Raw genomic sequence first — 11,578 nt, 5'->3', positions numbered from 1 at the left:
AGGTATACCCTAACTTTTCCCTTGCAGTCGCCGTTCTCTCATGCGATCCGGACGCTGCGACTGGACGTTTGTCCAGCAGCGTGCTCCAAACTTTTTTTTTTTCCATTTTCTCGTTTCTCCGACCTGTTTTTCTTTCTCTTGCGACCATTCTCCACGCGCCACAATGAGTTTATTTTCTTATTTTCAGCTTGTGGTTATCGACTCTGAATCCATCGTCGTTGTGTTTCGACTTCTCTATGAATTCCGGCTTCGAGAGGTGTCGGAGGGGATGGTCTTCTCCAACGGCGACTTCCACTTCTTGGAGGCGGTGGTTGTCATCATCGGCAGTAACCGCCTTTGAAATATTGTCAATGATGGTACGTAGTCAGTTCTTGGCGAGGGTGATTGGTCTCAACGGAGGTAGCCGGTTCATGGAGGTTTTGTCCGTCATCAACTTTAGTGGTCAGATCTTGGCGAGAGTGATTAGTCTCAACGCAGGTAGCCGGGTTCATGGAGGTTTTGTCTGTCATCAACTTTAGTGATCAGATCTTAAAGGTGAAGGCTTTCTTCATCGATATTGGTCGGATCTCAACTTTAGTGGTAATCATCTTTATCAACGTTGGCCGCAGAATGGTTGTCATCTTTACCGACTTTGCGCTGTTGATGGCAAAATGAGGTGTTGACACGTGAGGAGGTGTGTTTGGAGATCGAGAAAGGGCTTTTTAGAGGTGAGACATTTTCGGAGGATTTTGTTTATTTGTTTGTGTCTTTTTCATGTTATCTTTGCATCTTTTTATTTTGTCTTTGTAGACCGTTTGATTTGGACGTGGTACCTGTCGTCCACTATTCCGGTGTGGGAGTACTGTTCGATTTTCGTGTATACAATATGAAGAGCAATCAATGTGGTTATGTTGAAAGAGCAAGATAAGTGATCGAATTGTAGTGTGCCTATTGTTCTTCTCTAAGGTGGAAGTGTACACATGATGCGCGATCCAACTTCGATTTATATGCCGCCTTGTTTAGAGATGTTATGTATTTTAGAGTGTTTTACCAAAATGTTAATGGAAAGTTTCGGCAGCCCTAAATATTTAAAGTTCAAACTTTAGCCGATTTGTTAAAATTAAAAGTTGAAGAGCAAATATAATACCGGTCATGATATTCTCACGAGATGATTACTTATTGTATTGTATATATGATGATTACTTATTGTATTGTATATATCTTATCTTTATTGGGTTGGCATATATCATCATCTTTTATTTTTCATATATGTGAGTGGGTAAATGTGCAAGATCTAAATAATAGAGCTATTCTATATATATATATATAGAATAGCTCTATTATTTAGATCTTGCACATTTACCCACTCACATGTTCCATCATAAGTAATTATAAAGAATTGAATGAAAAGCAACGACCACATCCACATTACATGAGCAAAGTCTTTAATATCAGTTTATATATTTCCATAGTAGATATGCCTCATCAATTTTGTTGGTTTTTGTGATTCTTCAAGCCAATATATGTATGTTGGTTAACTAAACTTAATTCAATTCCTAAATAAGAATTAGACGAAGCAGTTTATCAATAAATAAATAAAAAATAAAGGAAGTATATGGATGCATGAAAAAAAATACTATCTATTGTGAACACATGATCACAACATATATATATATATATACATACATATATATATATATATATATATATATATAATAAATGTGATTATTAACTTTCATTAATTGATTAAAGAAAAAAGGAAGTGAGTTAGAAAAAAAGAGAAGAAACTTGGACAAAAAGATAGCAAGTGAATGAGACAAATCTTTTTTGTCGATAACCTCAGACCAATCAATCGCATATTGATTAATACGTGATCGATCGAACACTACTTGAAAATGGCTCTTCTGCTCAGAAATGAAATGTTCCTGTAAATTCTTGCTCAAAAATTACGCTTTCATTATGGTCTTACAGAACAACAATTACTTAAATACGTTCATATCGCCGGAAAGGCAAAAGGGTCCACAGGTCAAGTTTTACTACAATTGCTTGAAATGCGGTTGGATAACATCCTTTTTAGATTAGGTCTAACTTCGACTATTCCTCAAGCCCGTCAATTGGTTAACCATAGACATATTTTAGTTAATGGTGGTATAGAGTTGCCACTGCAGAGTCTACAATGACAATATCATCAGAGCATAAGCGGAGAATGGCTTAACCGGTATGCTCTCTTTGCTGCCAAAACACGGTGTGAAAGCGCGAAGATGGCCCCGTAATATCCTAATGGTTGCCCTGAAACAAAACACAAGAAAGAAGGAACCTTCACCGAAAAGGATGGAGGACCAACATATATAATAATAATAATAATAATAATAATAATAATAATAATAATTATTATTATTATTATGATTATTAACTTTCATTAATTGATTAACTGTGAACTAGATTGGAAATCTGATCGACACTTCAATGAAAGTTTTAGATGCTTACTATTTTTACAAGCACAGATTGATAAAATCATCTAGATCTTGGTAGAATAAGGATAATAATAAGAAATCTCAACTTAAAGTCAAATGTTTTAAGATAACATTTATAAAATTAGTCAATATGATTTGTGCGCCATATCGACCACGTCCGAGTACATGATTGACAATATCATTACATTTAACTACATCATGGTCAACCATGTCACCATGTATGTAATTAAAGAAGGTAATCGACCAAATTTAAGTTAACGAGTGGTGCTTCCATGGATGTATCTCTAATGGCGAAAGTGGATCTTGGGCCTTTGACTTCTTTGACATTGTCATTTTTGTATTAAATTATGGTAAGTTGGTAAAACATATTGTTTGTTTGTCAGTTAGACCGTCGATCCTACTGGCGATTCCTTGCGTTTTTTATGCACATGCTAGTCGTCAACAAAAGTGCAGTCCTCGACTTAGAGTCTGTTTGGATACCGAGAAATGCGAGGGAAAGTGAAATGAGAATCCGTTCATTTTGCTTGTGTTGATTTGATTGAGAACAAATCGGAAATAAAATCAAAGAAACAATACAAGGGAATATATATATATATATATATATGTCACTCTTCTCATTATCTCAAAGAATTTCTTTGTGCTTAAAATTTTCTTAGATTTTCTTTCAAATTTTCATGCTTCTTCAAATTTTCACAACCTCTAGCATTTTTTTGGGTTTTAAATAGACATTTAAAGGTTGACGATTATTCTTGATAAACATCTGCGGCCGCGACAAAATTAACTTATCGTACATTGCAACAATTATTTATGAAATTATAAATTATTTTTTCTAAGGACATTTGTTGGCGGTGGGTATTGAACTCTCGATATTCACTTTAAAAGTGACATGAAAATACCAACAGATCAAGTTAGATACCACAAGAAATAAAAAAATATGAACATCAATCTATTGAGGTGAGCTATATGTGTTTTAATATATATTTTCGTTGTTTTTGCAGTGACTCGAATTGGCTCTCACATTGGGTTAAAACTGAAATTAGCTTATTTTATCATGAGGTTCATTTTTGAAGTGCATTAAATATTTCTATTTCAAAAACTTTTTTTTTGTCATTATGAATAAAATGTCTACAATATGACACGCTTTTTTTTTAAGGCAGCTTAGCTGCAGTGAGAATTGAACCCACGACCTCCACACATGAGGTGGTGTGGAATTAACACTAGGCTATCCTAGGTACCACTACAATATGACACGCTTAGAAGTTACATATAATCACTTGCTCTTACTCTTACCTTTTTAGATAACAAAAACAATAAATATAATTAATTCCATTACCAAATAAAATAATAATAGAAAAAAAAACTCATTCAAACAAAAAAATAAAAGCACTACCACGTCATTATTCCCGAACCACAAAGATCACCATCGAACATGATGTCGGAAAGGTCGATCCAACGGCCAGAATCGCTCCATTTATCGCAATCCCATTGGCCAACGCATCACATCACACCCTTAAACCTATTCTCGTTGGGCCACGTATCAAGTTCTGGATGGCTCCGAAAGTCTTTACCAATCAATCAAATTAATTAAATAATACAAAATATCGAGAGATCGAATCGAAGCTCTCTAAAAACCCTCCTTAAAATGGCGACCCGTGTCAAGGCCTCAAAGGACACTTGTCGTCTCTGCCATTGCCAAGGAAAGCTTCTCCGAGTCTCTCACTAAGCTCTGAATTTCGTATTTTATCTTCCTCTTTTTTTCTCACAGGTAAAAGTCATAACAGCTCGTATTTTTTGCTTTGTTTTACTGTTTCCATTCAGATTTTCATTTTTGTCTTTTCTCCGATTTAGTTCGTTTCTAGTAGGATTCAGTTATGCTTAAATGAGTTTAAAGCTTGTTAAAAGCTTGATTGAGAAAGATCTTGGGGTTGGTTATTGATTTGTTAGTTAGCTGTGCATTTACTTGATTTGGTACGATGAACTTTTAGTCTCAATGCATTGCAAACGTTTATGACGTTTTGATAGATCAGTCTGTGTATCTATTTTTTGAACCTCTTTATTGCTTTCTTCGGCACTGATTTTTTTGTTTTTGACTGTCTTTGCACTAGCTTGTGAAATCAAAACTGGAATTTTTCTATCTCGATATGTATCGTTAGAAGGAACAAGAAGAAGCTTCTCCAAAAAAAAAAAAAAAAAATTACTTCATTGAAATTATTGTAGTGAAAGAGGTTTGTGTATGATTTCATTAATGTTTCACTGATTCATGATTTTTTTTCAATGTTGATGGTAGACCTTTTGACGAACAGTGGAAAAAGTGCACGAGAGGAAATACACACACACAACACCGCATTCTGAAGAGTAATCTACAAAAAGAAAGTAAAAAAAAAAATGGGGTCAAATACTAATTTCAGAAACTTCGGGGATCCCCCAACCCCATCGCCGCCGGGGAGCCTGGGGCTGGCGAGACAGTCGTCGGTGTACTCGCTGACGTTCGATGAGTTCCAAAACACCATGGGAGGAGGGATGGGAAAGGACTTCGGGTCGATGAACATGGACGAGCTCTTGAAGAGCATCTGGACCGCCGAGGAGACTCAGATCCTCGCTGCTTCCTCCGCCGGAGCCGCCGTGGCCTCGGCCGGAGCCGGCGGAAACTTGCAGAGGCAAGGCTCGATAACCCTGCCGAGGACTCTGAGCCAGAAGACCGTGGACGAGGTCTGGAGAAACTTGGCCAACGACGACGAGCCGAGCCTCGTCGCTGCAACAGCATCCGCGGCGGCAGCGGCGGTGCCTCAGAGGCAACAGACTCTGGGAGAGATGACTCTTGAGGAGTTTCTGGTGAGAGCTGGGATAGTGAGAGAAGAGACTCCCCAAACCCAACAGATGGGAGGAGGAATTAGCAGGCCCAACGACAACCCGGGCTTCGGGTTGCCAAACCCGGTTAGAAGCAACGGGCTTTTCACCAGCGGAGCGGCGAATCAGATGACTCAGTCGGGTCTCAATAACCCGGCTCCGATTTCTCCCTTGAGCTTCGGGGGCGCGAGGTCTTCTCAGCAGCAACAAGCTTTCTTGAAGCCTATGCCGATGCATTTGGCGAGCAACGCGCAGTTCACGGGAAACCGGTCTTCGGTGGTGCAGAGCCGGGGGAATTGTGGGGTGACGGTGGCGGCGGCGGTGTCTCCGGTGAGCCACCTGTCGCCGGAGGTGGTGGCGGTGAAGGGGGGTCTGGACTCGCCGGCGGCGTCGCTGTCGCCGGTGGTGCCTTACATGTTCAACCGGAGAGGGAAGTGCAGCGCGGCTCTCGAGAAGGTCATCGAGAGGAGGCAGAAGAGGATGATCAAGAACCGAGAGTCCGCGGCCAGATCTCGGGCCCGTAAACAGGTCAGAGACTCTGGCTTTCTCGTAATTTAATTGGAGAGACATCATTATTTGGAAGTATATGCTCTGTAACATACAAAATGAAACTTTATGCATCAACTTTAGTGATTGCATCTTGATTCATGTAAATGAATATTAGCATCTCTTTGGACTACAAGTGATAATAATACTGTCGAGTGGGAAACAAAGGGAATAAGATGTTTTATTGCTCTTTATCTTACCTATTTTCCTGATTTTAATTATACATTAAATGTATGCTTTTTTTTTTTTTTTTTGGCAGGCATATACCATGGAGCTTGAAGCTGAAATCGCCAAGCTAAAAGAAGTGAACGAAGAACTGCAGAGAAAACAGGTTTGTATTTTTATTTATTAACGTCAAATTATTAATTGCGTAATTACTTCTAGACTTCAAATGATCTTATTGTACGTGGTTTCATTTGCAGGAAGAAATATTGGAAGCTCAGAAAAATCAGGTACATAAACATACACCGGCTTGCAATGCTCATATATGCATGCATGTAAACAGGCACACGTGGTTATATACATTAGCGCTATTTTAAAGCCACACATAGCTTAAACAAAGTATCACTATCGAGTCTTGACACTGTGAACAGAGTTCATGCATGTCATTCTAATCCGTAGCTGGATTAAAGCTTGACTTGATTGATTGAATATATACTGCCATCTAGCTTAAGTATATCTAGAAAATATTTATTGCATTATTTTTTTTTTGGATAATCATTTGGCTGGCTTAGATATAGCTGAGCCGATATGGTTAACGGGTCATAAAGTTTCCAAACTCGGACAGAGTGACAAATGGCCTTTGATTAGAGAGAGAAAGATCGTTTTGTAGACACAATTGCTTCTTTTTCTCAAAAGCCATATCGAGTCAATGAGTTAAGACCAAAATTTTATTTCTTAAGTGATATAATATGATTGATTAGAGTTTAAAACCGCAATGATAGTTGCAAAATATTTAAAACATATATATATATTATCTATTATTATTTGATTTTGTCATGTGACTGTGCGATTGATTACGAATATCACTGACAAAGGAACATGGTTGTTTAACCTACCAACAATATAGTAACTCTGGGGCTATGTGCTGGCATGACTTGCATGTTCTCTCACACTTTGAACTTAATTAATCCAAGTTTCTAGTATACTCTTATACTTTTTGTTAATTTATTTCGTACTTTGTAATTACTTTCCTGAAGTCACTTGGATGTTTACCCAAAATAGCATAACAATCTAGTGTTATTTGTACATTATAATACAAATTCAAACCACTGGGTCTCGAATTGATTAAAGTGTTGTCGTTTATATGATAAAGCTCCATGTCCTGTCGAATTTCACTGTATTAGTTTAAAATATATTAAGCATCATAATAATTAGTAAGCTCATCTACCACCTAGAAAGGGAAGACTATAGTAAACCGACATACAAAGCTGTTTAGGTCAAACTTAAGCTAGACATTATCCATGTATAGTTTCTCCTATCTTGTTGTATTTTGTTTCAAGTCAAATAAGTTTATCCAAAATTAATTTATGGGTTGGCAGATTTTGGAGTCAATGGATCAACAATGGGGAAGCAAAAGGCAGTGCTTGAAGAGGACATTTACGGGTCCTTGGTGACTCACTACTCTAGTGTGCCATAGTATTGAATGATTGTTGGACTTTGCAAAATACTCCAAGTGTCGTTAGTATATGAGCATTTGAGTTTGTGTAGAAAAGAAAAAAGAAAAAAGAAAAGGACAAGAAAGATAGGTTGGTTAGCGTGTAGAAGCTGTGCACTAAGCTTTGTAAATTACAAGAACTGTATGTTGTACATTATCAAACTTTTGACACGTGTGGTCTTTTTGGTTTTGGGTGATTTTGGATTTGACACTGACATCATATTAAAAGTGTTTTTTTTTTTTTGTAAAGTTTTGATTTCTTCTTGTTGATTGATGTTAGATTTTTTGACATGTCTCGTTATTTTGTCACACTCACAACTTTGAATTTTTATGATGTAATAATAACACAAATTAGAATACACTCGATTGGAGACCATTTTGAATGCATCCAAACTTAATCGCGTGGGTTAAGAAATGACTTGGCATGCCAATTTCTCAAAACTCGTTCTACAAATACGAATCAAAAAACTTAAATCCCATAAAACACCGGCAATCAGAGATATTTTCTTTCATATTTACATTTTTTTTAATTGTTAACCGTTGTATTTCCATTCAATTTAAAAAATTAGTGCTGAATTTCCCCTAAAAGTATTGGTATGATTAAAAAACATACAATAAAAACTTAAATTAAAATTTGAAAAACCAAAAATCCCAAAGTACAGGTTAAATTAGTATCCGTTTCAAGGTTTTCTAAACTTACATCGCAAGATTCATTAATTACTTAAAAACTTTCTTTTAGACACCCCCAAAACCATTTTTACCAGCACCAACTTCACAAGGCGATAGGTTTTTTTGTCTCAAGCAAGCTCGTTTCTGATAGTGCTTCCACAATTGCCATGTTATATTCCGTTTCCTTTCACCGGGAGTTCTTTTTCAGACCGTTGAGTCATCAAGTACTCACAGAACAGGTCATAACTACAGAACATCTTGGCACGAAATCGCGGCTCTTTCTCTAACCATGAATCAACTCTTGGGGTACTCATAAACGAGCCCTTCTGCGACACTTCTAGCCCTGCTGTGACCGAAGAGCTTGCTTACAATAGCCAATGCGAATTCCGTGACTGTCGAGAGTCCCTTGCTCGTTATCAGTTTTCCGTCAATGACCACTTTCGGGTCTCCAGCGATGGATGGGTGGGCCACGGCTTTCATATCCTGAGGGTGTTAAGATCATTTCAGCGTTAAAGAGACTGAACAAAAATTGGTTTGTTTATGTTCTGACCTTTAGCAAGCCCTGATTGTGCAAGATTTGTGGCGATGAACAGACCGCTCCGTAAAATCTTCCGGCAAGTTTCTGCTCTTTGAGTAGTTTCTTTAGGACCCTCGATTTGTTGAGCCGTTCAGTCCCGGCAATTCCTCCCTAGAAGATGAACAGTCCAAGAGATCTTGCAGATCAGTCTTTGCTGAGACCTAAGCAATATATTATAATGCATATATTGAAATTTGGACATTTCAATTCTAAGAGTGGAACAACTACAGCTAGCTTTATTTTATCAAAGCCTTTAGTACTAACTGAAATATTTACAATGAAGAAGATATTTGTTAAATCTGATTTTCTTAAAGAAGAACGCATTAATATAATCGTATATTGTATATATGACAGAAATTATCTTGAGTAGTCTCACCGGAACAATGATGAGATCATATATGGACTCGGAAACATCACCAATTAACTTGTCAGCAATTATCTTGGTTCCTCGAGATCCTAAAATCTTTGTCGATTTCCCAACTGAAGCAACTACAACATCTACTTTAGCTCGTCTTAGAATATCGGCAATAGTTACCACTTCAACCTCTTCGGAACCATTAGCAATGGGAATAAGAACCTGTCTGACAGCGCAATTATGATGAAACTTGCATTTGAATTGAGAATAAAGTAAAGATCAGGGTTCTCTGCTTCACGAATCATATTAACTTGTAGGAATAATCTAGTGGATACTTGGTAAAGACTCATGGATCATACAAATACCTAGAACTGGATTATTAATATTGATCATATAAAAAAAATAATGAGCAAAAGTATTTATATGTGAACCCATTTAAGATCTAATTACTAGTAGAGATGACATTAAAACACTTTTATCTCATGAATTAACCATTCAAAACTCGGCAATATAAAAAGAAAGACATTCTTTACAACGAATACAGTGGAAAAGAACAGGCACTCAACCTTATATTTATCTATTTTGCACAAAGAAAAGCTACTTACCCGAGGATGGTGATCAAGAGACCACTCGACTTTGTTATATTCTTCCTTTCTTAGCTCATTGCCTTCATTCGAGATCATCTAAAATGAAGAAGAAAAAAAGAAGATAAACTTCAGTACTAAAAACTTATCATAAAGCCTGAGCTTTCTGATCTAATGGATCACATACCTCTTCCTTTACGGATACCATAATTTTATACAGTAACGAAAGTTAAATTAAGAAAGCCCACACGGGTATATATAGTTACCAGTAATTCTCCAACTTCCGTGGCAACAGACTCTCCGAGTAACTGTTCTACTAGGCACAGGGCAAACTCAAACGATGTTCCAGGACCGCGACTTGTTGTTAGTCCTTTAGAAACGTGAAAGTTTGACTTAACAGCCCAGAAGGTCGGAAGCTTGTCCATGAACGCTGGATGGCAAGTCGTCTTGCATCACAAACTACATCGCCATTAGACACCAAAAGGACATTGAAAAACACAATACCAACATGAAATTTAAAAAAAAAAAAAATTATATATATAAAAAAGAAGCCAATCACCTGTTTTTTACTTGTAAGTCCCCACGGTAGAAGTGTGACCGCCGGAGCGGCACATATAGCTCCATAAAGCCTCTTTTCCTCTGCCTGTTTGCATGTGATCTCTTTCAGAATTTTGCAGTCTCTTAGCCTCACTGAGCCAGGCATACCTCCCTATATGAAGATTATGTTGAAATTACCTGATTAGATACCATTATCTGTACTTAAGGAAAACATATAATTATGAGTTATTATTTCGTAGAAACAGCGCTAAATCAGTGCTGCGTTGGAACCTCGCTTGGTCCAGATTGCCACATTTGACTTGAACGGTGATAATTTAGGAAATTTCTCATAAGCTCGACTTAAAATATTTGAAAGATGTGTAAATTCCTCAATACAGCCTTAGTTCTTCTTAGTTTGTGTTGGCTTGAGCTTAAAGTACTAGGAATCGAGCCAATGAATTAATAAATCATATCTGTTAGTCATATTGAACGAGTTTTTCGTGATTGTCTTCACAACCTAAATATCAGAACCTGTTCCGAAATCTCTGACCAAAAACTTCAACAGATTATAGCAAAGAAGAAAACAGACTCACTAACCGGCAATGCAACAAGATCGAAGATTTTGTCTGAGCAATTGGAAATCGAGGTATCAGCCACCAACTTTGTACCACATGAAGCTTCAACCACAAGCTCTGATTCCACTGAGGCCACTGTAACGTCTGCACCGGCTCGGCGGAGAACGTCGATGATGATAACTGCCTCCATTTCTTCTGTACCAAACCCTATTGGCACCAAAACCTACACATATGCAAAGACTCTTATTTGCCGGTACAAAATGAACTTTTATTTTTGTCTGTCAACAGAACTTCTTATATAGTTTTTTTTTCATTGATGTAACGATTGAACTAGCTATTCCTTGAATATTTTCTTGTGCTGAAGTACTGAAAGCAACAATGTAAAATGCGAGTTTTGTTGTCGTGGTTTTTCTTTTTCCAGTTAGTTTCTCATTCGACTAAATAAACAGAAAGTGAAGAGAAAGACCTTCTTCTTCGGAAGAGGAATGGTATCGCTCGATTCTGTGGAAAGTCTTTTGGTCGTTTTAGCCGAGCGTTTCAGAGTCGTGGTCGTCGTCGGTTTCGCTGTCGTGGTCGTCGCTCTCTTCTGACTCGACGTCATTGCCGCGACTGAGAAAGATTTCGAACTTGTTCCGAGAGAAGCCATAGGGGAGAGCGTCGAGCGATGGAATTTCGCGGCGGTGAAGGAGATAACGGAATACAGAGACTCCATTGATGAAGTCATGATGACTAAGACTCGGATAAATAAAATCTCTGAAGACGATAGTTGTTTTTAGTT

General features: G+C 37.6%; 2 protein-coding genes across 3 annotated transcripts; one reads left to right on the top strand and one right to left on the bottom strand.

Moving 5' to 3' along the window:
• The first annotated feature begins 4,031 nt into the window (after positions 1 to 4,031).
• Positions 4,032 to 7,723, top strand: LOC149389255 (ABSCISIC ACID-INSENSITIVE 5-like protein 6). Of its 2 annotated transcripts, XM_089621738.1 has the most exons (5): positions 4,032 to 4,218; positions 4,741 to 5,828; positions 6,106 to 6,177; positions 6,269 to 6,298; positions 7,388 to 7,723. In XM_089621738.1, the coding sequence occupies exons 2-5, from the start codon at positions 4,839 to 4,841 to the stop codon at positions 7,460 to 7,462; spliced, it is 1,167 nt and encodes a 388-aa protein (XP_089477864.1). In that variant the 5' UTR covers positions 4,032 to 4,218; positions 4,741 to 4,838; the 3' UTR covers positions 7,463 to 7,723. The 2 variants fall into 2 exon arrangements, with proteins under 2 accessions (XP_089477864.1, XP_089477863.1); XM_089621737.1 differs by lacking the exon at positions 4,032 to 4,218 and having other exon boundaries at positions 4,230 to 5,828.
• A 380-nt stretch (positions 7,724 to 8,103) lies between these two features.
• DJ1C (Class I glutamine amidotransferase-like superfamily protein) lies at positions 8,104 to 11,563 on the bottom strand. The gene is made up of 8 exons (XM_089621736.1): positions 11,267 to 11,563; positions 10,823 to 11,023; positions 10,248 to 10,397; positions 9,955 to 10,134; positions 9,710 to 9,787; positions 9,126 to 9,326; positions 8,723 to 8,860; positions 8,104 to 8,655 (listed from the first exon to the last, which is right to left on the bottom strand). Exons 1-8 carry the CDS (start codon positions 11,522 to 11,524, stop codon positions 8,467 to 8,469), a joined length of 1,395 nt encoding a protein of 464 aa, XP_089477862.1. The 5' UTR covers positions 11,525 to 11,563; the 3' UTR covers positions 8,104 to 8,466.
• Between the last annotated feature and the right edge of the window lie 15 nt (positions 11,564 to 11,578).

The sequence above is a fragment of the Urtica dioica genome, chromosome 8 (assembly GCF_054948205.1).
Source record: "Urtica dioica subsp. dioica isolate 48M chromosome 8, U.dioica_male_clone48M_v1_H2, whole genome shotgun sequence".
In the NCBI taxonomy this organism is placed as follows: Eukaryota; Viridiplantae; Streptophyta; class Magnoliopsida; order Rosales; family Urticaceae; genus Urtica; species Urtica dioica.
The sequence above is the reverse complement of the archived record's forward strand: the minus strand, read 5'-3'. Positions and strand labels throughout refer to the sequence as shown.

What these genes read in the sequence shown, in the direction of transcription:
- LOC149389255 (XM_089621738.1), top strand. Translation starts at nt 4,839, where the DNA reads ATGGGGTCAAATACTAATTTCAGAAACTTCGGGGATCCCCCAACCCCA. An exon ending in GATCTCGGGCCCGTAAACAG is followed by an intron (nt 5,829 to 6,105) that starts GTCAGAGACTCT and finishes TTTTTTTGGCAG; the next exon opens with GCATATACCATGGAGCTTGA. An exon ending in AAGAACTGCAGAGAAAACAG is followed by an intron (nt 6,178 to 6,268) that starts GTTTGTATTTTT and finishes TTTCATTTGCAG; the next exon opens with GAAGAAATATTGGAAGCTCA.
- DJ1C (XM_089621736.1), bottom strand. Translation starts at nt 11,524, where the DNA reads ATGACTTCATCAATGGAGTCTCTGTATTCCGTTATCTCCTTCACCGCC. An exon ending in TCGATCTTGTTGCATTGCCG is followed by an intron (nt 10,398 to 10,822) that starts GTTAGTGAGTCT and finishes ATCTTCATATAG; the next exon opens with GGAGGTATGCCTGGCTCAGT. An exon ending in CTCTTGATCACCATCCTCGG is followed by an intron (nt 9,327 to 9,709) that starts GTAAGTAGCTTT and finishes GCTGTCAGACAG; the next exon opens with GTTCTTATTCCCATTGCTAA.